The sequence below is a fragment of the Limanda limanda genome, chromosome 13, assembly GCF_963576545.1.
Source record: "Limanda limanda chromosome 13, fLimLim1.1, whole genome shotgun sequence".
In the NCBI taxonomy this organism is placed as follows: Eukaryota; Metazoa; Chordata; class Actinopteri; order Pleuronectiformes; family Pleuronectidae; genus Limanda; species Limanda limanda.
This window is the reverse complement of record NC_083648.1, coordinates 17,988,941-18,006,157: the sequence shown is the minus strand read 5'-3', so window position 1 is coordinate 18,006,157 and position 17,217 is coordinate 17,988,941. Positions and strand designations below refer to the sequence as shown.

General features: G+C 40.3%; 3 protein-coding genes across 3 annotated transcripts; 2 read left to right on the top strand and 1 right to left on the bottom strand.

The window, feature by feature from the left end:
* Positions 1-2,390: 2,390 nt before the first annotated feature.
* On the bottom strand, positions 2,391-3,549 carry setd9 (SET domain containing 9). Its single transcript, XM_061083642.1, has 2 exons — positions 3,521-3,549; positions 2,391-3,411 (listed from the first exon to the last, which is right to left on the bottom strand). The coding sequence occupies exons 1-2, from the start codon at positions 3,547-3,549 to the stop codon at positions 2,478-2,480; spliced, it is 963 nt and encodes a 320-aa protein (XP_060939625.1). The 3' UTR covers positions 2,391-2,477.
* A 120-nt stretch (positions 3,550-3,669) lies between these two features.
* dcun1d1 (DCN1, defective in cullin neddylation 1, domain containing 1 (S. cerevisiae)) lies at positions 3,670-7,954 on the top strand. Its single transcript, XM_061084166.1, has 7 exons — positions 3,670-3,705; positions 4,346-4,559; positions 5,199-5,367; positions 6,631-6,761; positions 6,849-6,931; positions 7,012-7,108; positions 7,371-7,954. The coding sequence occupies exons 1-7, from the start codon at positions 3,703-3,705 to the stop codon at positions 7,445-7,447; spliced, it is 774 nt and encodes a 257-aa protein (XP_060940149.1). The 5' UTR covers positions 3,670-3,702; the 3' UTR covers positions 7,448-7,954.
* A 1,053-nt stretch (positions 7,955-9,007) lies between these two features.
* Positions 9,008-16,853, top strand: ccdc39 (coiled-coil domain containing 39). The gene is made up of 20 exons (XM_061083641.1): positions 9,008-9,094; positions 9,652-9,771; positions 9,893-10,039; positions 10,128-10,286; positions 10,478-10,570; positions 10,706-10,834; positions 10,991-11,182; positions 11,306-11,409; positions 11,502-11,634; positions 11,869-12,063; positions 12,170-12,334; positions 12,425-12,562; positions 13,355-13,563; positions 13,767-13,890; positions 14,213-14,372; positions 14,456-14,562; positions 15,653-15,793; positions 16,098-16,277; positions 16,433-16,521; positions 16,676-16,853. Exons 1-20 carry the CDS (start codon positions 9,008-9,010, stop codon positions 16,851-16,853), a joined length of 2,850 nt encoding a protein of 949 aa, XP_060939624.1.
* Positions 16,854-17,217: the final 364 nt, after the last annotated feature.

The following is a 17,217-nucleotide window of genomic DNA, read 5'->3' as shown; positions in this document are numbered from 1 at the left end:
TGCTATATAAATACATATGTGCCAATCAACGATATAATGAGGAAATTGTTCCAGACTATATTTATCATCGGAAGGATATTGCAGTAATAGTTGGTGCTAGGGCCGGTACAGTGTCCCTCACAGGTCAAAATTCCTCCTGACAAGGTTGCGCAACAATTTAGGCGATTCGGTTGGTTTGAGGCCGAACACGTGGGAGAAATGGAAAAATAAAGAGACGTGAAGAACAAAGAACAAAACGGACTCAGCGTCATGAGATCATTTTTAATTAGGATGAAGTCTAGTCTGCAGTGTTTGTCATCATACTACCTTTGGTCCTGCATTCATAAAGATGTATTATAGTGATATATCGGATAGCAGTGAGTTCACCACAGCTACTATAGACTGTTCAATATATCCTTTCAGTATTCAATATGTACACAATGCCTGTCATTTATACTTTGTGTGTATACTGGAGCAGACGGAATACACCGTACAGAGTGTACTCTACAGACTACAATGAAGAAACCTGCTAAAGCAAACAAACCGGTCTTAACAATCAAGTTTTGTTTATGTTAAACATGATGTGAGAAATAATATACAGGTGAGGTTCCCACTTGAGTCACTCTAAACCTAAGATAGAAAATCCAGCATCTTGTTTTTCACATGGTTCTACATTACACTGTTACATCAAACATGATGTTTTGTGTCTGTCAGAGTCTTCCCGTGTTTCTCAGTGATGTTAAAAAGTGCAATTATTTTCACTGTGACCAAATATTGTGTAATAAAGTACATTTTTCATGTATCTGTACTTATTGTAGAGTCAATATGGGGTACATTTACTCCACTACATATGTCAACAAGTATTTATAAATAAAACTGTATTTTGACTTTATGTTTATATCACACTATATTTTTACAGTGCATAGTGTTATACCTTGTGATTGTTTTTATATTTTTAAAGGTGATCATTACAAACAGGGGAATTGTTCCACTGATCCAATCAGAGCATGCAGGCTTCATTAAACTCTGCCTCTAATGAGACCAGAGTTCATCTACAGCAGAAGCATGGTGAAGAAACACCTTAAATGTTTTCATTCATTTATTCATTCATTCATTCAGCCGTAAAGATATAGTAGATTGTTGCATTAGGAAACAGGCTACACTCATCAAGTACTTTTACCTTTACTTAAATTATATTTAAAAACAAGTACTTATTTGATCAAGTAGAAACTTTCTATGCTACTTTTACTTTACTTAACATTTGTCGCTTTATTTGTACTTTCACTTAAGTAAAATAATTGAGTACTTCCTCTACCACTGCCACTTTATTTCTTTCTGTTTTCCAGGTTCCAATCATCTGTGTCACCCTTGCCATAATTTGGCCGTTGCTCCATAAGAAAGAGTTGACTTCTTTTGAGTCCATTGAACTGTGGCTGTGTTTAAGGAATGTCCCCTTACTGTGGCTATGTGAATGAACTTCACTTTGATCCCTAATGGACAAATAATGTGCATGAATCTTCGTGCAGTGATTATAGCTTTTAAACCTCCTAAAATTGCTTGTAACTGAGCTCTTGGTCCCTCCCCCTCAGCAAAGCTCAGTTTATAATCACTCCTTTGCTGCTTTTCCAAGTTTCCATTACTGTGGTGAATCTCAGCACTGTTATTTAAGAAGTGTGCAATTTTGAGGTACTTAGTTACCAGTTTCTTTAAAACTTCAAAACGTCAAAAGTACTCAACTGTAACACAGGAACACTTTGATACACTGTTAACAAACTATACCAAACTCAAACTCTAACATATTGTCTACAGAAATACACCAGCAATCACAATAACATTAAGATTTTGGTTAGTACAGACTTCTGATAATGGCTATTTTTATTTCTGGATATTTAGGTGTATTTTGGCCCATTTAAAATTTTGCTGATTTAATATTTTGAGTGCAAATCCTCAATGGAATGAATTTAAATCAAAGTATTGATATAATTTTTTTTCAGTATAAGATATAAATAATATAGCCAGTATTCACAAATCAGTTTTTATTTCATAGTATTTAAACAATCTCTTCAAGGTGTGGCATCCTTTGTCCTCAACCATTGCCAAAAAACCCTCCTCAAGCACCACCCCCTCTAACAGGGAGAATAAAACACAGAAACCTTGGAAAGAGTTGCAAGTCCTCCCAGGAAGGACAGAAGTGGAATAAATTCCAAGTGTAACATTGCACATCCACACAATAAAGTTGGATCCCTTCTTTATACTCCTACATTACATTTCAAAACTGAATTTATGTGAAAAAGTTACAAAGTTACATATTATGTAATACAAACAACATTTTCTTGGAGTGTGAGATGTATTTGATCTATAATCCGTAATGAGTATTTCAGAGTTTACAAAGAGTGTTGCTGAAACTGAAATAGAAATAATGAAAGCAATGTTTATTGATTTTCAAAAATATAATTTATCTTCAGTTCTGACAATAGCAGGCGGAGTATGTTTAAGTTCTAATTCACAATCGTGAAGTAGTTGGAGAAGAGTTCCTCCCCTGCTGCAATGTCCCTGAGTGACACAAGGACAACACAGCGCAGGGGCCTCCGTGCGTCCTGGCTGTAGTTGACATTGGGGAGGTACTGGTAGAGCTCAAGGGGAAACTTGTCTGGCACATCAAACTCCTGGTAGCACACGTTGGCAGGACGCTCGTTGGAGCAGTTGTTCACATACTGACCCACAGCCAGTGGGTTGTGTGGAGTGGCTGTCAGCCAGCTGGTGTCACTCATCATGAAGGGCCCCAGTCTGTCCCTGCCGCTGCAGGACCTGAACACCATTCTGGAGATTCCTTTGTCGTTTCCATCGACCAAGACCCCGTCGATGCACCTGAACACGAAGGGGTTACTGATGGACTGGAGGAGGATAGGCTCGTAGGCCTGATACACTGTACCGGGGTACATGGCCACTGTGGCTCCTCCTGGCACAAACCCTTTGGTGACGAACACACCGGTTCCTGCAGAGGGCAGAGTGCTGGGCTGACGATCAATGCAGAATCCCAGACACCGTAACATGGCATCATGTCTGCACTCGGGCTTTTCTGCAGGCTGCTCTTCTTCTATACATGGCACCTCTTTGGTAACGTGAGCAGCTCGCAGTTCCCTGTGATCGGCCCCATGGCTCCTGATCAGGGCGGAGAAGAGCTTCCACAGGCTCCGCAACACCTCCTCGTCTGGCACCACCTTGTCCCTGCAGCGCTCCGTCACCTTCCGCAGAGTTTTCTCATTCTTAGACAGGTTGAGAGCAACCCAGGGCACAAACCTGTGTCTGTACGACCTCCATATGTCCCGAAATCTCTGGAAAGCAGGTTTGAACATCCAGAGACTTCTGACAGCTCCGGAACAGGCGAGCTGGCTTAGTTGCACTACTTCCGCAACTACTTCCGGCAAGGTGCTTCAAAATAGAATTAATCACGTGGTAATATTTCCAATTTCGCCAACCAACTTAAGAAAGTCAATAAGGCGTTGCACTAAGAAATATTAATATATGATTTAATTAATACAAAGCGAACAAACTATCCTTTGAAGGCATGGCATCACCCAGGAGTTTTTTTTTTATTTTAGCGCTTTTATTTTGAAGAAGAGAAGCCCCAACCGGAAAAAAGAAATCATTTTATATGACTATTATAACTTTACAGTCATTAGCCAGCTGGATGGGAGGAGAGGGAGTCGGGCGAAGACAAACATGGTGAGAAATGAGCCATTATTTTACCCTGGTGCCACGTTTCTAGTGTTATTACCCCTCACACACATGAACGGGCACCTTCTGGACATCGACACAGACCGGAAGCCGTGCCAATCTCCCATTTAGTTCCTTTTGCACAATGAAAACAAACCTCTCCTCGTTAGCATTAGCCTACTAGCTCACGGTGAGACTAGCCCAGTTAGCCAGCTAAGCTTGCTAGCATTTAAGCCAACGGACAAATAACACCACACACTCTGCACCAACGTTAGCTGTGAGTTGTTGTCCACAGGGTTTAAGACCAGATTGTTGGTTTGGTGTAGTTTAAATCTGGAAACAAGCTCGTGGACACATTTAAAACCGGTCCCTGCTGTCAGGGTCGCATGTTATTACAGATTGTCTTACTGCTGCCACCACTGGTTTGATGTTTGGGTGCCAAAAACAAACCAAACTTCGTGTTTAATAAGTGCCAGTTTGGATTGTAAGCATCCTGCAGCCACATGCAGCTTGTTGTTGAAATATCTAGTCTTTTACAAATCATAAATAAATATGCCCATTCCTCTAGAAACGTCATTATCTATATGACTCAGTCTGATCATTGCTGTTTTATTGAGCTTGTGTGTTGTGCCTATTTTTCTTTGTGCAGAACAAGCTGAAGTCCTCACAGAAGGATAAAGTTCGCCAGTTCATGATATTCACTCAATCCAATGAGAAGACCGCGCTGACCTGTTTGTCACAGAATGACTGGAAATTAGACGTTGCCACGGACAAGTTCTTCCAAAGTCCAGAGCTCTACGTTCCAAATCTAAAGGCAGCTTTAGACAAGAAGAGGCTCGATCACCTGTACCACAGATACAGAGGTATGGAAAGACTTGGACCTGACCCTCTTCAGACCTGGTATCAACATCCGTACTGAATGATTCCACTTCCTCACTCAATATGCAACTAATCATGACCTGTGTTTGTGTGAGCAAAGATCAAATGATGTAGACCCAGTCTAAGTTTACAGATGCGTTTGATGACAATGTTTGTATGAGTGTCAGCAAGAGGGCGAGCAGAGAGAGGAGGGACTTAATTAATAAACGAACGTAGCTATAAAGAACGATTTTAAGATTTTAAGTAAAGTATCAGTCATTATGAGGTGGTCACTGATGAAATTGTGATGGTGCAACAGAAATGTTTACGCTGAGCAGCATAAAATTACATTTAAACTGTGTCAGACGACATCATGTGGCCCAGGACGGATTTGCAAAAACAAAGTGGCCACGTGCGCACCAGACCTCATCTGAATGGGATCTGAGTGATTGGATCTCAGGGTGCCTTCGGGTGTGTTCACACCTGTACCTGGTGCTGACCACTGGAGATCTGATCACTCAAGTTAGTATGAATGGGGTCGATGTATAAGAATAAGTTTTTTTTATTGAAAGTAGATTAATAAACAGGCATTTACTATGGACTTAATTAATAATCCATTCGCTCTCTCCACACGTCACTCTTAGATCCTCATGATGACAACAAGATCGGCATCGACGGGATCCAGCAGTTCTGCGACGACCTGGGTTTGGATCCGGCCAGTATAAGTGTCCTCCTCATCGCTTGGAAGTTCAGGGCAGCAACACAGTGCGAGTTCTCGAAACTGGAGTTCATGGATGGCATGGCCGAACAGGGGTGAGAAAACATTTTTGCAAACATGATTCTCTTCTGAAATCACTCCTCCGTTCTTTATGAGATAGACTTTAACATGATTTCCTCTTCGCCCAGAAGCACCCTGACCCTACTATATTTCAAACATTAACTTAATTGTAGTATGATTTTTGTAGAAAATATGTCTGTGTCACAAACAGAATGTTGACATGATTCTAAAATGTGTAACGTCTTTGATACACCTTTGCCCTAAATATCTTCATTGCAATACTGAAAAGATGCGATGGAAAAAACCTAAACCATCAGGAAAAGTTATGAGATGACAGAACACAGAAAAGAGTCTCTGTTCTTATTGTCATTTTTAAAATCTAATTTGATTTAGTAGTAGCCTGGAAAAAACTACCCCAGTAGAGCTTAGCCAGGAATGTGTAGTAAATCATTTGTCTTCGGTGTAGTTGCTGAAGTGTGCACACTAATAATCTGGGCTTTGACCTTAATCACTTTGAATTGCTGGACTTGAAATTAATGTCATTTGTGTTTATTATTTCCATGCCAACTTAAAGTTTGGTTTGTGCTGTTAAGTGTTTGCATATACTGTGTGCATTTATGACATGAATAATTTGATTATTATAAATGGTTAGATCAAGGCCACACTGTTATTAATTAGCTAAAAGATAGTTTGCTCATCACAAAATGAATCACACTTTGCCAAGCTGGATGCGTTGGTTTCAAACTTTTTCTCCGGGGGTTGACAAAGCCTTCCACCGGTCGAGCACTTGCCAGGTTCATTCCTGTCAGTTGCTGACCTTTAAACTGGTCATAACTGGGGTCCAGCTGGGATCACTTCAATCCCTTATTGCCTTCGATGTCGACTTTTTAAACACATTAGAAGAAATAGTTACTGGCTGTAACTCCACTTCTATGAGTTCACGTGCAGCTCTCTAACTGCAGGCCAGGCTGGCCTCCTTTTGGGTTCACGTGGCAGCGTTCCAAAGGGAGACGAGCAGCAAAAGCACTGGGGTTTTGTGCGATCGCTCCCCACTGATAGGTCATTCAGTGCAAAGATCTGTCTCTGGGTGTTGAAGGCAAGACTGGGAAGGGTTAACTAGTTGCAAAGCCGGTTAGAGGGTTGCACCATTACTCATAGAACCAATGATACGCCCAGTAACTGCCATTTATGTACAGAAAAAGACTTAAATAAATACCTTACATTAAAACAAAGATCTGTGTAATGCTCTGAAATGTCTTTGTCTAGTGAAGCTAACACTTTGCTTCCTGTTCCTTCAGGTGTGACACTATAGAGAAGTTAAAAGCGCAGCTGCCAAAGATGGAGCAGGAGTTAAAAGACCATGGGAAGTTCAAGGATTTTTATCAGTTTACATTTAATTTTGCGAAAAATCCTGGCCAGAAAGGTTTGGGTAAGAGTCTCTTAAAGTTCAACATATATTCTTTTTTTTTTTCTTTTTTTTTTAATCTTTATTAACCTACTGCTGGTTTTCTTACAGATTTAGAGATGGCAATTGCATATTGGAATTTAGTACTGGCTGGAAGATTCAAGTTCCTGGACTTGTGGAACACATTTTTAGTTGTAAGTTCATAATCGCAGATGTAAGTCATTCACTTTATTTTGCCTTGTGTTGCTTCAACTTTACTCTACACCTTTTGCAGGAGCACCACAAAAGATCAATTCCCAAGGACACTTGGAACCTCTTACTAGACTTCAGCACAATGATCACAGATGACATGTCGAATTATGACGAGGAAGGTTTGTACAGTGCTCGCAATCTGATGTGTGAAAACATCTTTGAGCCACAGTCGTTCTCTCACAACCTTTAGGGATAGTGTACACCATAGACTGCATAGAAAGACAGATGATGCGTCTTCTCTTCCTCTCACTATCAAGAAATTAAAGTAAAATATCCTAGCTACGAATGCAGTCTACGAATGAATACATTCTCATGGTTGCTCTTAATATTGTCTCATGATTCAGTTGGTTAAATTTGTTTGTGTGTTTATTTGTTCACTAGGAGCGTGGCCTGTCCTTATCGATGACTTTGTGGAGTTTGCACGGCCGCATATTGGGACCAAAAGTACGGCCGTTTAATCGCCGAAGGAACGTCCATGTGAGGTTTCCACAAAAACAGCGAGCGCAGTGAACGGAGCACCAGGGGACCACACTGAGCTGAGAACTATGTTGCCTTTTCAACCCTCAGGACTGAAATATTTTACACAGCAGAGACTTTATATATGTGTGTGTGTATGTACATATATAAAAAGGCATATCTCTTTGTTGTTCCAAGTATTGGGCTTTTTTGTGTGTGCTCGAGCCAACTACAGAGGAGTCACCACCTTCGCCCACGTGGTTGGACTCCCCTGAAAAGCAGGTAGATAGACACACTTTTGAATTGCAACGTTAATACGAGGGTTCGTGAGGGGATATCAGTCTTTAAATATTGAATTTTAACACTCTTGTGTGCATTCATGATTTTGCTTTTGTTTTATAATACATTTGTGTGACAAGTCAGTATAAAACATTGATTGTAATTTTTTAAGCATAATGCTGTTTGTTTAAACACAAATGTATAAATATAAAATAAATGTTTCAATTTGGTATCTTTAAAGCGGCCGGTCATTCTCAGTAGCCTGGATAAGGATAGCTGTAGGTTGTTTAGGGCCCACAGAAGTTCTATGATAAATCTGAAGAATGATTCATGTCGGTGAAATACAGATGCTGTTTAGCTCATTGTTTAGAGGACCGTCAAGGTTTATGAGCAGCAGGTAATTTAAAGTTGATTGGAACAGTTTTCTTTCAAGAAACAAAAAAAGTAATTTATGGGACTGGATAGTAATAACATACAGTGATAATAATAACATGCAATAATAATAATAGCTTTTTTTAAAGAGCATTTTCTCAAATCCACATTGATTTATTTCAGTGTTATCCAAAACATTTGAACAAAACATTCATGAACGAAAAAGGTGCATAAAGAGGACAAATGGTATATTACCCCCTTTCATAATATAACACAACCTAAATACAGTTAGCCATTCCTTTTTTGATTTCCCTTTCACAAATCAACTTAATTAATCAATAGCATCATCCTAACAAATACTACTTGATAAGTTCATATCCCTAACAATCATAATAATGGTAATAAAACTTGTTTTATTTTTACTAATTTTGTTGATCATTTTGAAATACATTATTATAATCCTGTTTTGAGTGCTATCAACTTAAAGCAAAGGTGTCTTTGGTTGTATTAAATGGATCAATTCACATAAATATTATCCTAGATGATAATTTGCCTTCAGACAGACACAGTGTGTATAAATTGAGATGTGACCTCTGTATTACTTTCTATGCAGAAACTCCTGTTTAAATGTTTTGATGTCAGACCGGTGTATAAACCGAGGTGTAGAAATGATGACTGCAGTACCACGGACGGACAGTGTGAGGCGCTGGTGCCGCGTTGCCTCCCAGTGGTAACCATATACAGTCTATGGTGGCCACACAGTTGAGGGGCTCGTGCCGTTGCTACGGGAGACAGACAACAAACATCAGACAGATATCAGACAGCAGCAGCAGCGGCAGATCTCACTGTGAATCATCCGCCTGTTATCGGTTCTCTTATTGGCTCTGTTGTAGCAGAAGACGTGGAGCATCATGAACTCCGTGTTATCGGACGAGAGCTGGGACGAGCGCTTCGCTTTCCCCGAAGTTAACGCTGAGAACCAGGCGGTGACAGCGGAGGTGAGTGACAGGGCTAGCATCAGGTTAGCATGTAGCTCACTGAGCATCATGACAACACTGATCAAACAACTGGTGAACAGTAGACATTTAAATACAGAGTCTCCAAACTATACTCTCTAACTATCTCAAAAATCACTCAATGCATTTCATGAAACCAGACGATACTACTATTACTACTATTACTGCTACTAATACCATTACTATTACTACTATTACTGCTATTACTACTACCATTACTATTAGTTAATTTCCCTACGTGGATCAATAAAGTTATCTATCCATCCATCCATTCTATCTTCTACTAATAATAAACTTTATATACACTGTATATATATATAGTAAATTCAAGAAATGCAGCTCAAAGTGCTTAACATACAATATAAATGAAAATAAAAACATGTTAAAATGTAATCCAAAATAAGAAGACAAAAGATTCTAAGAAACAATTGGAAAGAAAAGGGCAAAAAAAACGTAAAGTAAGAAAACAATAAAAAAAGAGTGATATTTATAATACGTATATTTGCTTGTAATCTTATGACGTTTTCTCATGACAACAGATTCGTAAAAAAGAAGCAAAGCTGGTGCAACTGGAAAACAAGCTCGAGAGCAACAAGGATCAAAAGCAGTTAATGACCGAGTTCCTCAAAAATGGTCAACAAGAGCTGGAGAACACTGTGGTAAGTTTATCAGAATACAATACATATACATGTATTACGTGTCAGGTGTGTATCTCATGATTGGGTTAAAGTAACCGGGCCACTGTATAATGCTTTGTTCTCTTGTTTTGTATGCACCCAGGCTTTATGTAAGGCCAAGGAAAGAGAAGAAGCGTTGGAGAAGCACCTCAAAGCCCTCGCAGAGAGGGAGACAGGACGCCTGGAGCAGGATACGACAAAGATGGAGAATGAGCGTCGATCTTTAGCAGAGAGGAGAAACATGCTGGAGGTCTGTACCATTCAGAATATAAGAAATACCTTTAGCTGATGGTTCCATCCTGTCCTCCCAATGTACTGACCTTTGTCCATATCCTCAGAATCACATCTTCAAGACCAACCAGAAGCTGGAGGAGTTTAGGAACCAGATGGACTGGGACCAGCAGACCATGGAGAACTTTTTGGAGGAGTCAGCACGTCAAGATGAGGACGCAATGGCCATCATGAAGTACGCCAAGCAAGATGAGCATAAGATAAAGGTGAAGTAAAAAGACCTAGAAGTATCTACAAGCTGTTCATTCTGGTTTCAGGAGAAGTTGCACCAATCAGCCGCAACATTAACACCAGTAACCTGTTTTAATGTTGTTGCTGATGGGCTGTTGTAGCTAAACTGCCCTTTACAAGTCTTACTCCTCTTGAGCTAACAGCTGTGATGCTTCCCCTGTTGCAGTCACTCACTCTGGCTATAGAGAAGAAGACACTGGAAGCCGGTGAAAAGCGAAAGACAGTTGACAAGGAGTTGACTGAGACAATATCTGCACAGGTACAAGACAAAATACCTCAGACAATGATATCCTGTAAGAGTCAGTGGCATGGATTCAGGGGATGGGGTGGGTGGGGTGTTTCTGTGAATCATTTAGATTATTCCTATAAAGAAAATCATCTGCTCTTCTTACAGCTTGCTTTGGATAAGATGACAGATAATTTGCAGCAGACTCACCTGGAGACACAGCAGCTGATCCACCAGTGGGAAATGACTGTCAAGCAGATGAATCAACGTGATGCTGAGATGCAGCAGTGTGCACTGGTAAGGTCTTTAACCGTTGCACTTTTGCTGATAAAAGACAAACCAATAGATATTAACCTCTGAACAGTAGAAGCCATCAGAATGTGAACGCTCACTGAACAGCACTTGACTAACACCCTGTGTTTGAACTCCGGTTTTGTTACTCCATTCAATCAGCAACTTGCCGAAGCTAACCAGACTATCAGGGAAAGGAATGCCACCAGTAAAGAGAGGAAGCACTTGCTGGATGATCAGAGGAACAACAACAAGGAAACTGAGAGGAAGATGTCTGGAGCCCAGCGGCAGGCTGTGAAGCTGCGGCTGGATCTGAAGCAGCAGGAGAATAACTGCAGAGCGCTGAAGGATGAGGTCAGCTACTCAAAGAAATTCAGCCAATGATAAGGAATACATGCTCAAGGAATGTTACAGCTAATCAAATCTGTTTTTTAACTTTGTATTGTTGAGACTCATTCTAATGCTTGCTAATTGCAGCTGGATAGTTGCAAGGGCGCACGAGACAAAGCCACCTCCAGTGTGAAGTCTGTGACAAGCAACATATCCAGAATGAAGAAAGACTTCCAGGATAATGACGAGAAGTGAGTGATATATAACAACATGTCTCTGTCGATATATATATTCACTGTAGAACTTCATAAGCAAGCTCTGTCTGTGTATGTGTGTGTTGTAGACTCAAGGAGGCCAGGGCGTATAACACTGCGCTGGAGCAGAAGCTTAAAGAAGTGACTCAGACTGCCCTGAGTGAGGAGGAGAGAGCTGCTCAGATGGACCAGTTTCTCAGGGATGAGGACGAGGAAATCAAGGTGAGCAGCCTAATACAAACTCAAACTGATAAACTGCTGTGGGGTCAGGCTGGAGAGAGTGGTTATTTACGCTAGAGCATCTTTTTCAGTTTTTCATTTCAGGACTTTCCCATCTTAAGACTCTGTTTGATTATTATTTTTGCTGGTAGCTTTGGGACACAATCAAAATAACAACTATTGTATGTTAGTGTTGAGTTTAAGTGAATTTCAAACTGCACCTGTGCTTCGCTGTAGGAGCTGGATGTGCAGCTGCGTGACTGCAGACATGAGCTGTTCCGTCGTAAAGAGCATTTGCAGGCTCTAAAGACCAAGGGGAAGGATTCTGTCGCCTATGTTTCCAGGAGCAAATCCACCATCACCGGCCTGGACAGCCAGCTGAGAAAACAGGAGAAAGACTTATTAAGACAGCAGATGATCATTAATGAGCAGGTAAGTTTACACAAAAAAACTTAAACCTGTTTTATCCAGTCTTGTGCGAGACTGTGCAACATCAACAAATAGCTTCTTATTTCCCTCTCGCTTTCCTGCATCATAGGACTCCAAGGTCATCAACCTGGATAGAAAACTGGCACGGCTGCAAGGAGACGTCCAGCTCGATGAAAAACAAGCGCTGGACATGAATATCGCTGAGCTGACCAAAGCCCTGGAAGGGAAGAAGATGTCAGCCACCATGCTACCCAGCATTCTCAAGGAGTCTGAGGTCAGTCTCACTGCTCGTTCTCTCTCTGTTCTACTAAATGAAATCAGTATATCTCACATATCCCTCTCTGCCTCTCTCTCCCTCTGACAGGAAGATATTCGCTTATTGAAGAAAGAAATGAGAAAGTCAGAAGCTCAAAAGAGAGATGTGACCGAGAAGGTAGAGGAGCTAATGCTGCTCCGTGTTACCAGTGAGAAGGAGCTGAAGACACTCCGGCTCAGGAAACAGGTAACAGGTCATGAATTCACCTGAATTGTTGACATTTAGTTACCACCTCAGGACGTCCTGTATTCAAACTGTGTGCAGGAAATCAGATTTAAATACTTTGATCGGAGGTTCTGTCACTTTGGCAGACATTCCCCATTTTCGCTTAGTTCTATTTGATTGACAGGAATTCAATTAAAGATTATTTAGATTTTTAAAAGTGACAGTATCATTGTATATTGAATAGCTTTTCATATGTAGACTGTTGGCCAGACAAAATTAGGTATTTCAACATCCTATGATTATCTTTTTCATTGATTAATTTTTTGATAAATCAACTGGTTGGTAATTTTAAACGTTATCAAATTGTATAAAATGTTAGTAAGACCTCTCAATGCCAAAAGTGACATTCAATTCTTTAGTTTAAAAACACGACATTCAAACTGATTGTTGTTATGATTGTGAGTTGATTACTCCATTAATCTACTATTCGTTTCATTACCAGGGGTACACATACTTTTTTTATTTTCATTAATAAAAAAAAACAGACAATTTGATAATGACAATAATCATTTTTTGCAGCTTCAATTCTAATTCTAGTTTAAAAAAACTTAGCAGTAATTGGTCTGTGGTCATACATTCGCAAGTTGCTTACTGTGACAATATGAACAATATTTGTTAGAAATAATGTTTAAACGATTAAACAACTGACAGTGTTTGATACATTTTATGCCAAAACACAACAGGTTTTATATAATATAACCCAAAGAATGTATGCTGATGATACTTTGTTTTTGACCTCATGTTCCTCTGCAGGACGACCTGGTGGAGCTTAACATCTTGAAGGTGGAGGTCAAGCGCATTAGAGATCTGCTGTACGACAAGACGGACACTGTGCTGTCGTTGGAGAGGAGGAAGCTGGGTCTGCAGACAGCCTTAAAGGAGAGGGAGGCTGAGATCAAGGTCTACAGGGAGATGCTCGGCCAGAAGCTCAAGATCAGTGAGCAGGAGAGACAGAGGCTGAGGTGGGAACAACAGCAATTATCTCAAATCTCATATACTAACTAAGTCCAATAGTCTGAGATCACTCCCCCACCCAGGTGAATTTGTGGTGTTGGATCTCTGGAGCCTCGTGTACAAATGTTTCACCTGGTTTTTAAGTCACTTCTCCTTTCGTTAACTGTTTCACAAAGAAAATCGCTAAATTTTGTGACTGATTCTGTTTCAGTGCCGAGCTGAATGACAAACTGTCCAAGATCGTCATGATAAAGAGCCGTTTTGAGGTTGTGACCCTTTCGATGGCAGTTCCTGAGGGGGAAGAGGAGAAGTCACAGGCCTACTATATCACAAAGGTCTGAGGTCTACACACACAGACACACACACACACACACACACACACACACACACACACACACACACACACACACACACACACACACACACACACACACACACACACACACACACACACACACACACACACACACACACACACACACACACACACACACACACACACACACACACACACACACACACACACACACACACACACACACAGACACACACACACCATCGTGTCACATGCAGGGTCTGCCGAAGCTAACCGGGATCAGATTGTCCCTCAGTGCCCACCAGCTCTCTGATCGACTGTGGTTTTGTGGTTTTCACCAGGCTGCACAAGAGAAAGAGGAGCTCAAGCAAACGGGAGACGCTCTAGATGCTAAAATACACAAGATGGAGCTGGAGAACAGCGCTCTGGAGAACACAATCCAGCTGTTCAACAACAGTAACTCAATGTTTCGCAAATCTCTCAACAAAGTCAATGAATCAAGTACGTGTGACAGGGTTGAAAGAACAACTTCAGAGCAACAAATCAAAAACAACACACAAAGTAATTCAGATTTTTTGTTCAAGGTCCAGAATACCAGGAAAAACTGAAGTTAGAGGAAGAGTTAAGTGCAGCTGAGGATACATTCAAGTTCAAGAAGAGACACGTCCAGGAGCTGCAACAGGACTTACAGGTTAGTCCCGTTTGTAGCCGGTGTTGATCAGATGACCTAGAAAGATGTAACATTTAGTCCATGACCCCTGAATAAATAACTCAACCTGAGTCATAACATCACAAGTCTCACAGAAAATATCTACAGGAATTACATGTGCAATACATTCTCAGAAAATTGGCTCACATTATCAACAATTTTACATAACATTTGTTGTCAATAATTAGCATCTATGTTCTGTTATGGAAATCTGCAAAAACTTATTTTTCAACTACAAAATAGGTTTCAACCACACTTAGTTACTTTTCCACTACAGATCCTTGTAGTTGTAGTAATAAGTAAACACAAATCTTAATTGACGTGTGTGTATCCATGACCTAGAATTCATACTTTTTTGTATTAGATAAGGGAGCAAGAGCTATTTGTAAATCCATTTTTAAATACATGTTAAGTCCTTCCTCAGTCTTTAGGAAAAAAAAGTTTATCACATCTAGTTTAATGCTGTTTCAATTCGAACAAATATCTTATAGATTTTTTTTATCAATAGTTAACATTAAAAGATTTGTATCCCACAGTTTATTTTGTGTTTCTGTGCTACACAGCAGGGCTGTAATCTATCGTCAGCCAATTGACTCTTCCACTTTTAAATACCTACATATTTCATGCATGCTGTGGTGGGTTCTTTTTTTATTCCATGACAGCTTTACAAAACGTGGATTAAAAATATTTGGCAATATGTCCAATACACAGCCCTACTATATACACATTAGGTCCTTATAGCATCACAAGCTGTACCCAGGGGTTAGTTAGGTCTCCAATGCCGTTAAAGCTCTTTTTAATTTCCAGCAAAAGTCCAAGTATTGTTTCCTCTGGAGAATCACAATGGTTTTCTTCTTGTTGCATAAAGTGGTTGATTACAGGGAGTTTTCAGTTGTTTTGCTTTAGCGCATGTCCATGATATATTGTTAATGTTCCTATATATTTGATATGGCTTCATGCTTCATTGTTTCTTAAAAACTATTCTAGTCCTTTGCACTTTTTCAATGATTTTCTCGATGGCTGCTATTGTGTGGTGAAGTGTGTGTTTTTGTTTACCGCTCTCTGTTTCCAGGACATGAACAATACCTTTGAGAGTCTGCTGCAAGAAGAGCAGGTTGAGAAAGATAAGATGGAGTACAAACAATCACTCATCAGCAAACTGATCAAAGAAATCACCTCCCAGCAAGAGAAGATTGACAGGGCAACCAAACAGGTTTGATGTCCACCTGTAATTGTTTGGCTAACCTAACTTTATATGTTTTATATTATTAAAATTGAAATATCTTAACCCCTTATCCCTACTATCTTATTTTTATTTTCAGTTAATAAGTCAGACTAACGCACTTGAACATTTTTAATCTGAAACAAATTGTTTTTGTTTTTCTCTAGTTTGGCTCAGCCTAGTATAAACAGGGTAGATTATACTCTGGTAATGATAAGTAAATAAAGGAGGAATGCTGTGTGTGTGTAACCTTTTAATCATTAATACATTTTGTACTTTTCTTGTGCTTTGCCAGTGTTCCAAGCTGACCAAAGAGATCCGTGCAGCAAATAACACCAAGTCTGAGACTTTAGAGGAAAAAGACATTAAACTGAGGGAACTAGAAGAATTCAACAAGAGCATCGGTAAGATGCTAAATGAGGCCGTGGAGGACAAGCCTGATCTCAGACCAGTGCTGGAGAAATACTTCCTGCAGGTATAAAACAAAGAGCGGTGCATTATTTTTATATTAAGATGATTTATTAAGCGCTTTGCTTTAGTGTCAGGAATGGGGTTCAACTTGAATTGTGTAGAGATTTTAGTGACAAAATCCGAGTTCCTTTTCTTTTTTGTTTCTGCTTTTTCTTTCAGGCCAATCTGTCTTTTCCAGCTCCTTCCTCCACGCCCACCAGCCATCGCAGCTCCAAGACAAACTCCGCCCGCAGCTCTGCCTCCCTCAGGTCAGACTCTCTCCTCAACAGACATAACACTTAATAAATGTATTTAATACTATTAAAGATCTTGTTTTCTTTTTTGTCATACGAAGAATTGAAGATTTCCCAGTTCTACTCCTCCTCTGTACCTTCACGTTGCTGTTCTCTCTCTGTATTGAAGGTCTCCTGCATCTTCAGCCAGCAGCAGCCCCAGGGCCTCTGCACTTCATTCTCCCGTGTTGAAGACTGTGGAACTGGGCTTAGACATGACTGTGACCTCCCCTCCTCCCACCCCCTCCAGACGCTCCAGCTCTGCAAGTAGCAGCACCAGCAGCAGCAGGAAGTTGAAGAACTCCTAGATGCATAGAATATCTGTGTCACATCACTCAATGGACACAGACTGTGAAATGTTTGGCCTTTTTTAGTTGAAGCAGTAAGGAGGAAATTAAATAGACAGAAGGGCCCTTTACACCTCATCAGGAAAAGAAGGCGGGGAAACGGAGAAGATAAGTTCGACACACCTGTGAGCCAGAAGTAGGGAAATGCAAATAAAGGCAGCTTTGAAGAGAACCGAAGAGGAGATCATTGTAAAGAGAAACCGGTTCCTGGAAATATTTGCTAGAATAGGAAAAAAAATGTCTGGGTAGTGATCTTCTCCGTCCCGGTTGAACCACAAAAACTAAATGTGTGTCTGTACTGAAACTCTCCTGGCTTCCCCGTTGC

Bases quoted from the DNA above. Each gene is read 5' to 3' on its own strand.
- dcun1d1 (XM_061084166.1), top strand. The intron at 5,368-6,630 runs GTGAGAAAACAT...CTGTTCCTTCAG, and splicing joins GATGGCATGGCCGAACAGGG to GTGTGACACTATAGAGAAGT. The intron at 7,109-7,370 runs GTTTGTACAGTG...TTTGTTCACTAG, and splicing joins GTCGAATTATGACGAGGAAG to GAGCGTGGCCTGTCCTTATC.
- ccdc39 (XM_061083641.1), top strand. From the start codon at position 9,008: ATGAACTCCGTGTTATCGGACGAGAGCTGGGACGAGCGCTTCGCTTTC. The intron at 12,563-13,354 runs GTAACAGGTCAT...GTTCCTCTGCAG, and splicing joins CACTCCGGCTCAGGAAACAG to GACGACCTGGTGGAGCTTAA. The intron at 14,563-15,652 runs GTTAGTCCCGTT...CTCTGTTTCCAG, and splicing joins AGCTGCAACAGGACTTACAG to GACATGAACAATACCTTTGA.
- setd9 (XM_061083642.1), bottom strand. From the start codon at position 3,549: ATGCCTTCAAAGGATAGTTTGTTCGCTTT. The intron at 3,412-3,520 runs GTATTAATTAAA...TCTATTTTGAAG, and splicing joins AAGGATAGTTTGTTCGCTTT to CACCTTGCCGGAAGTAGTTG.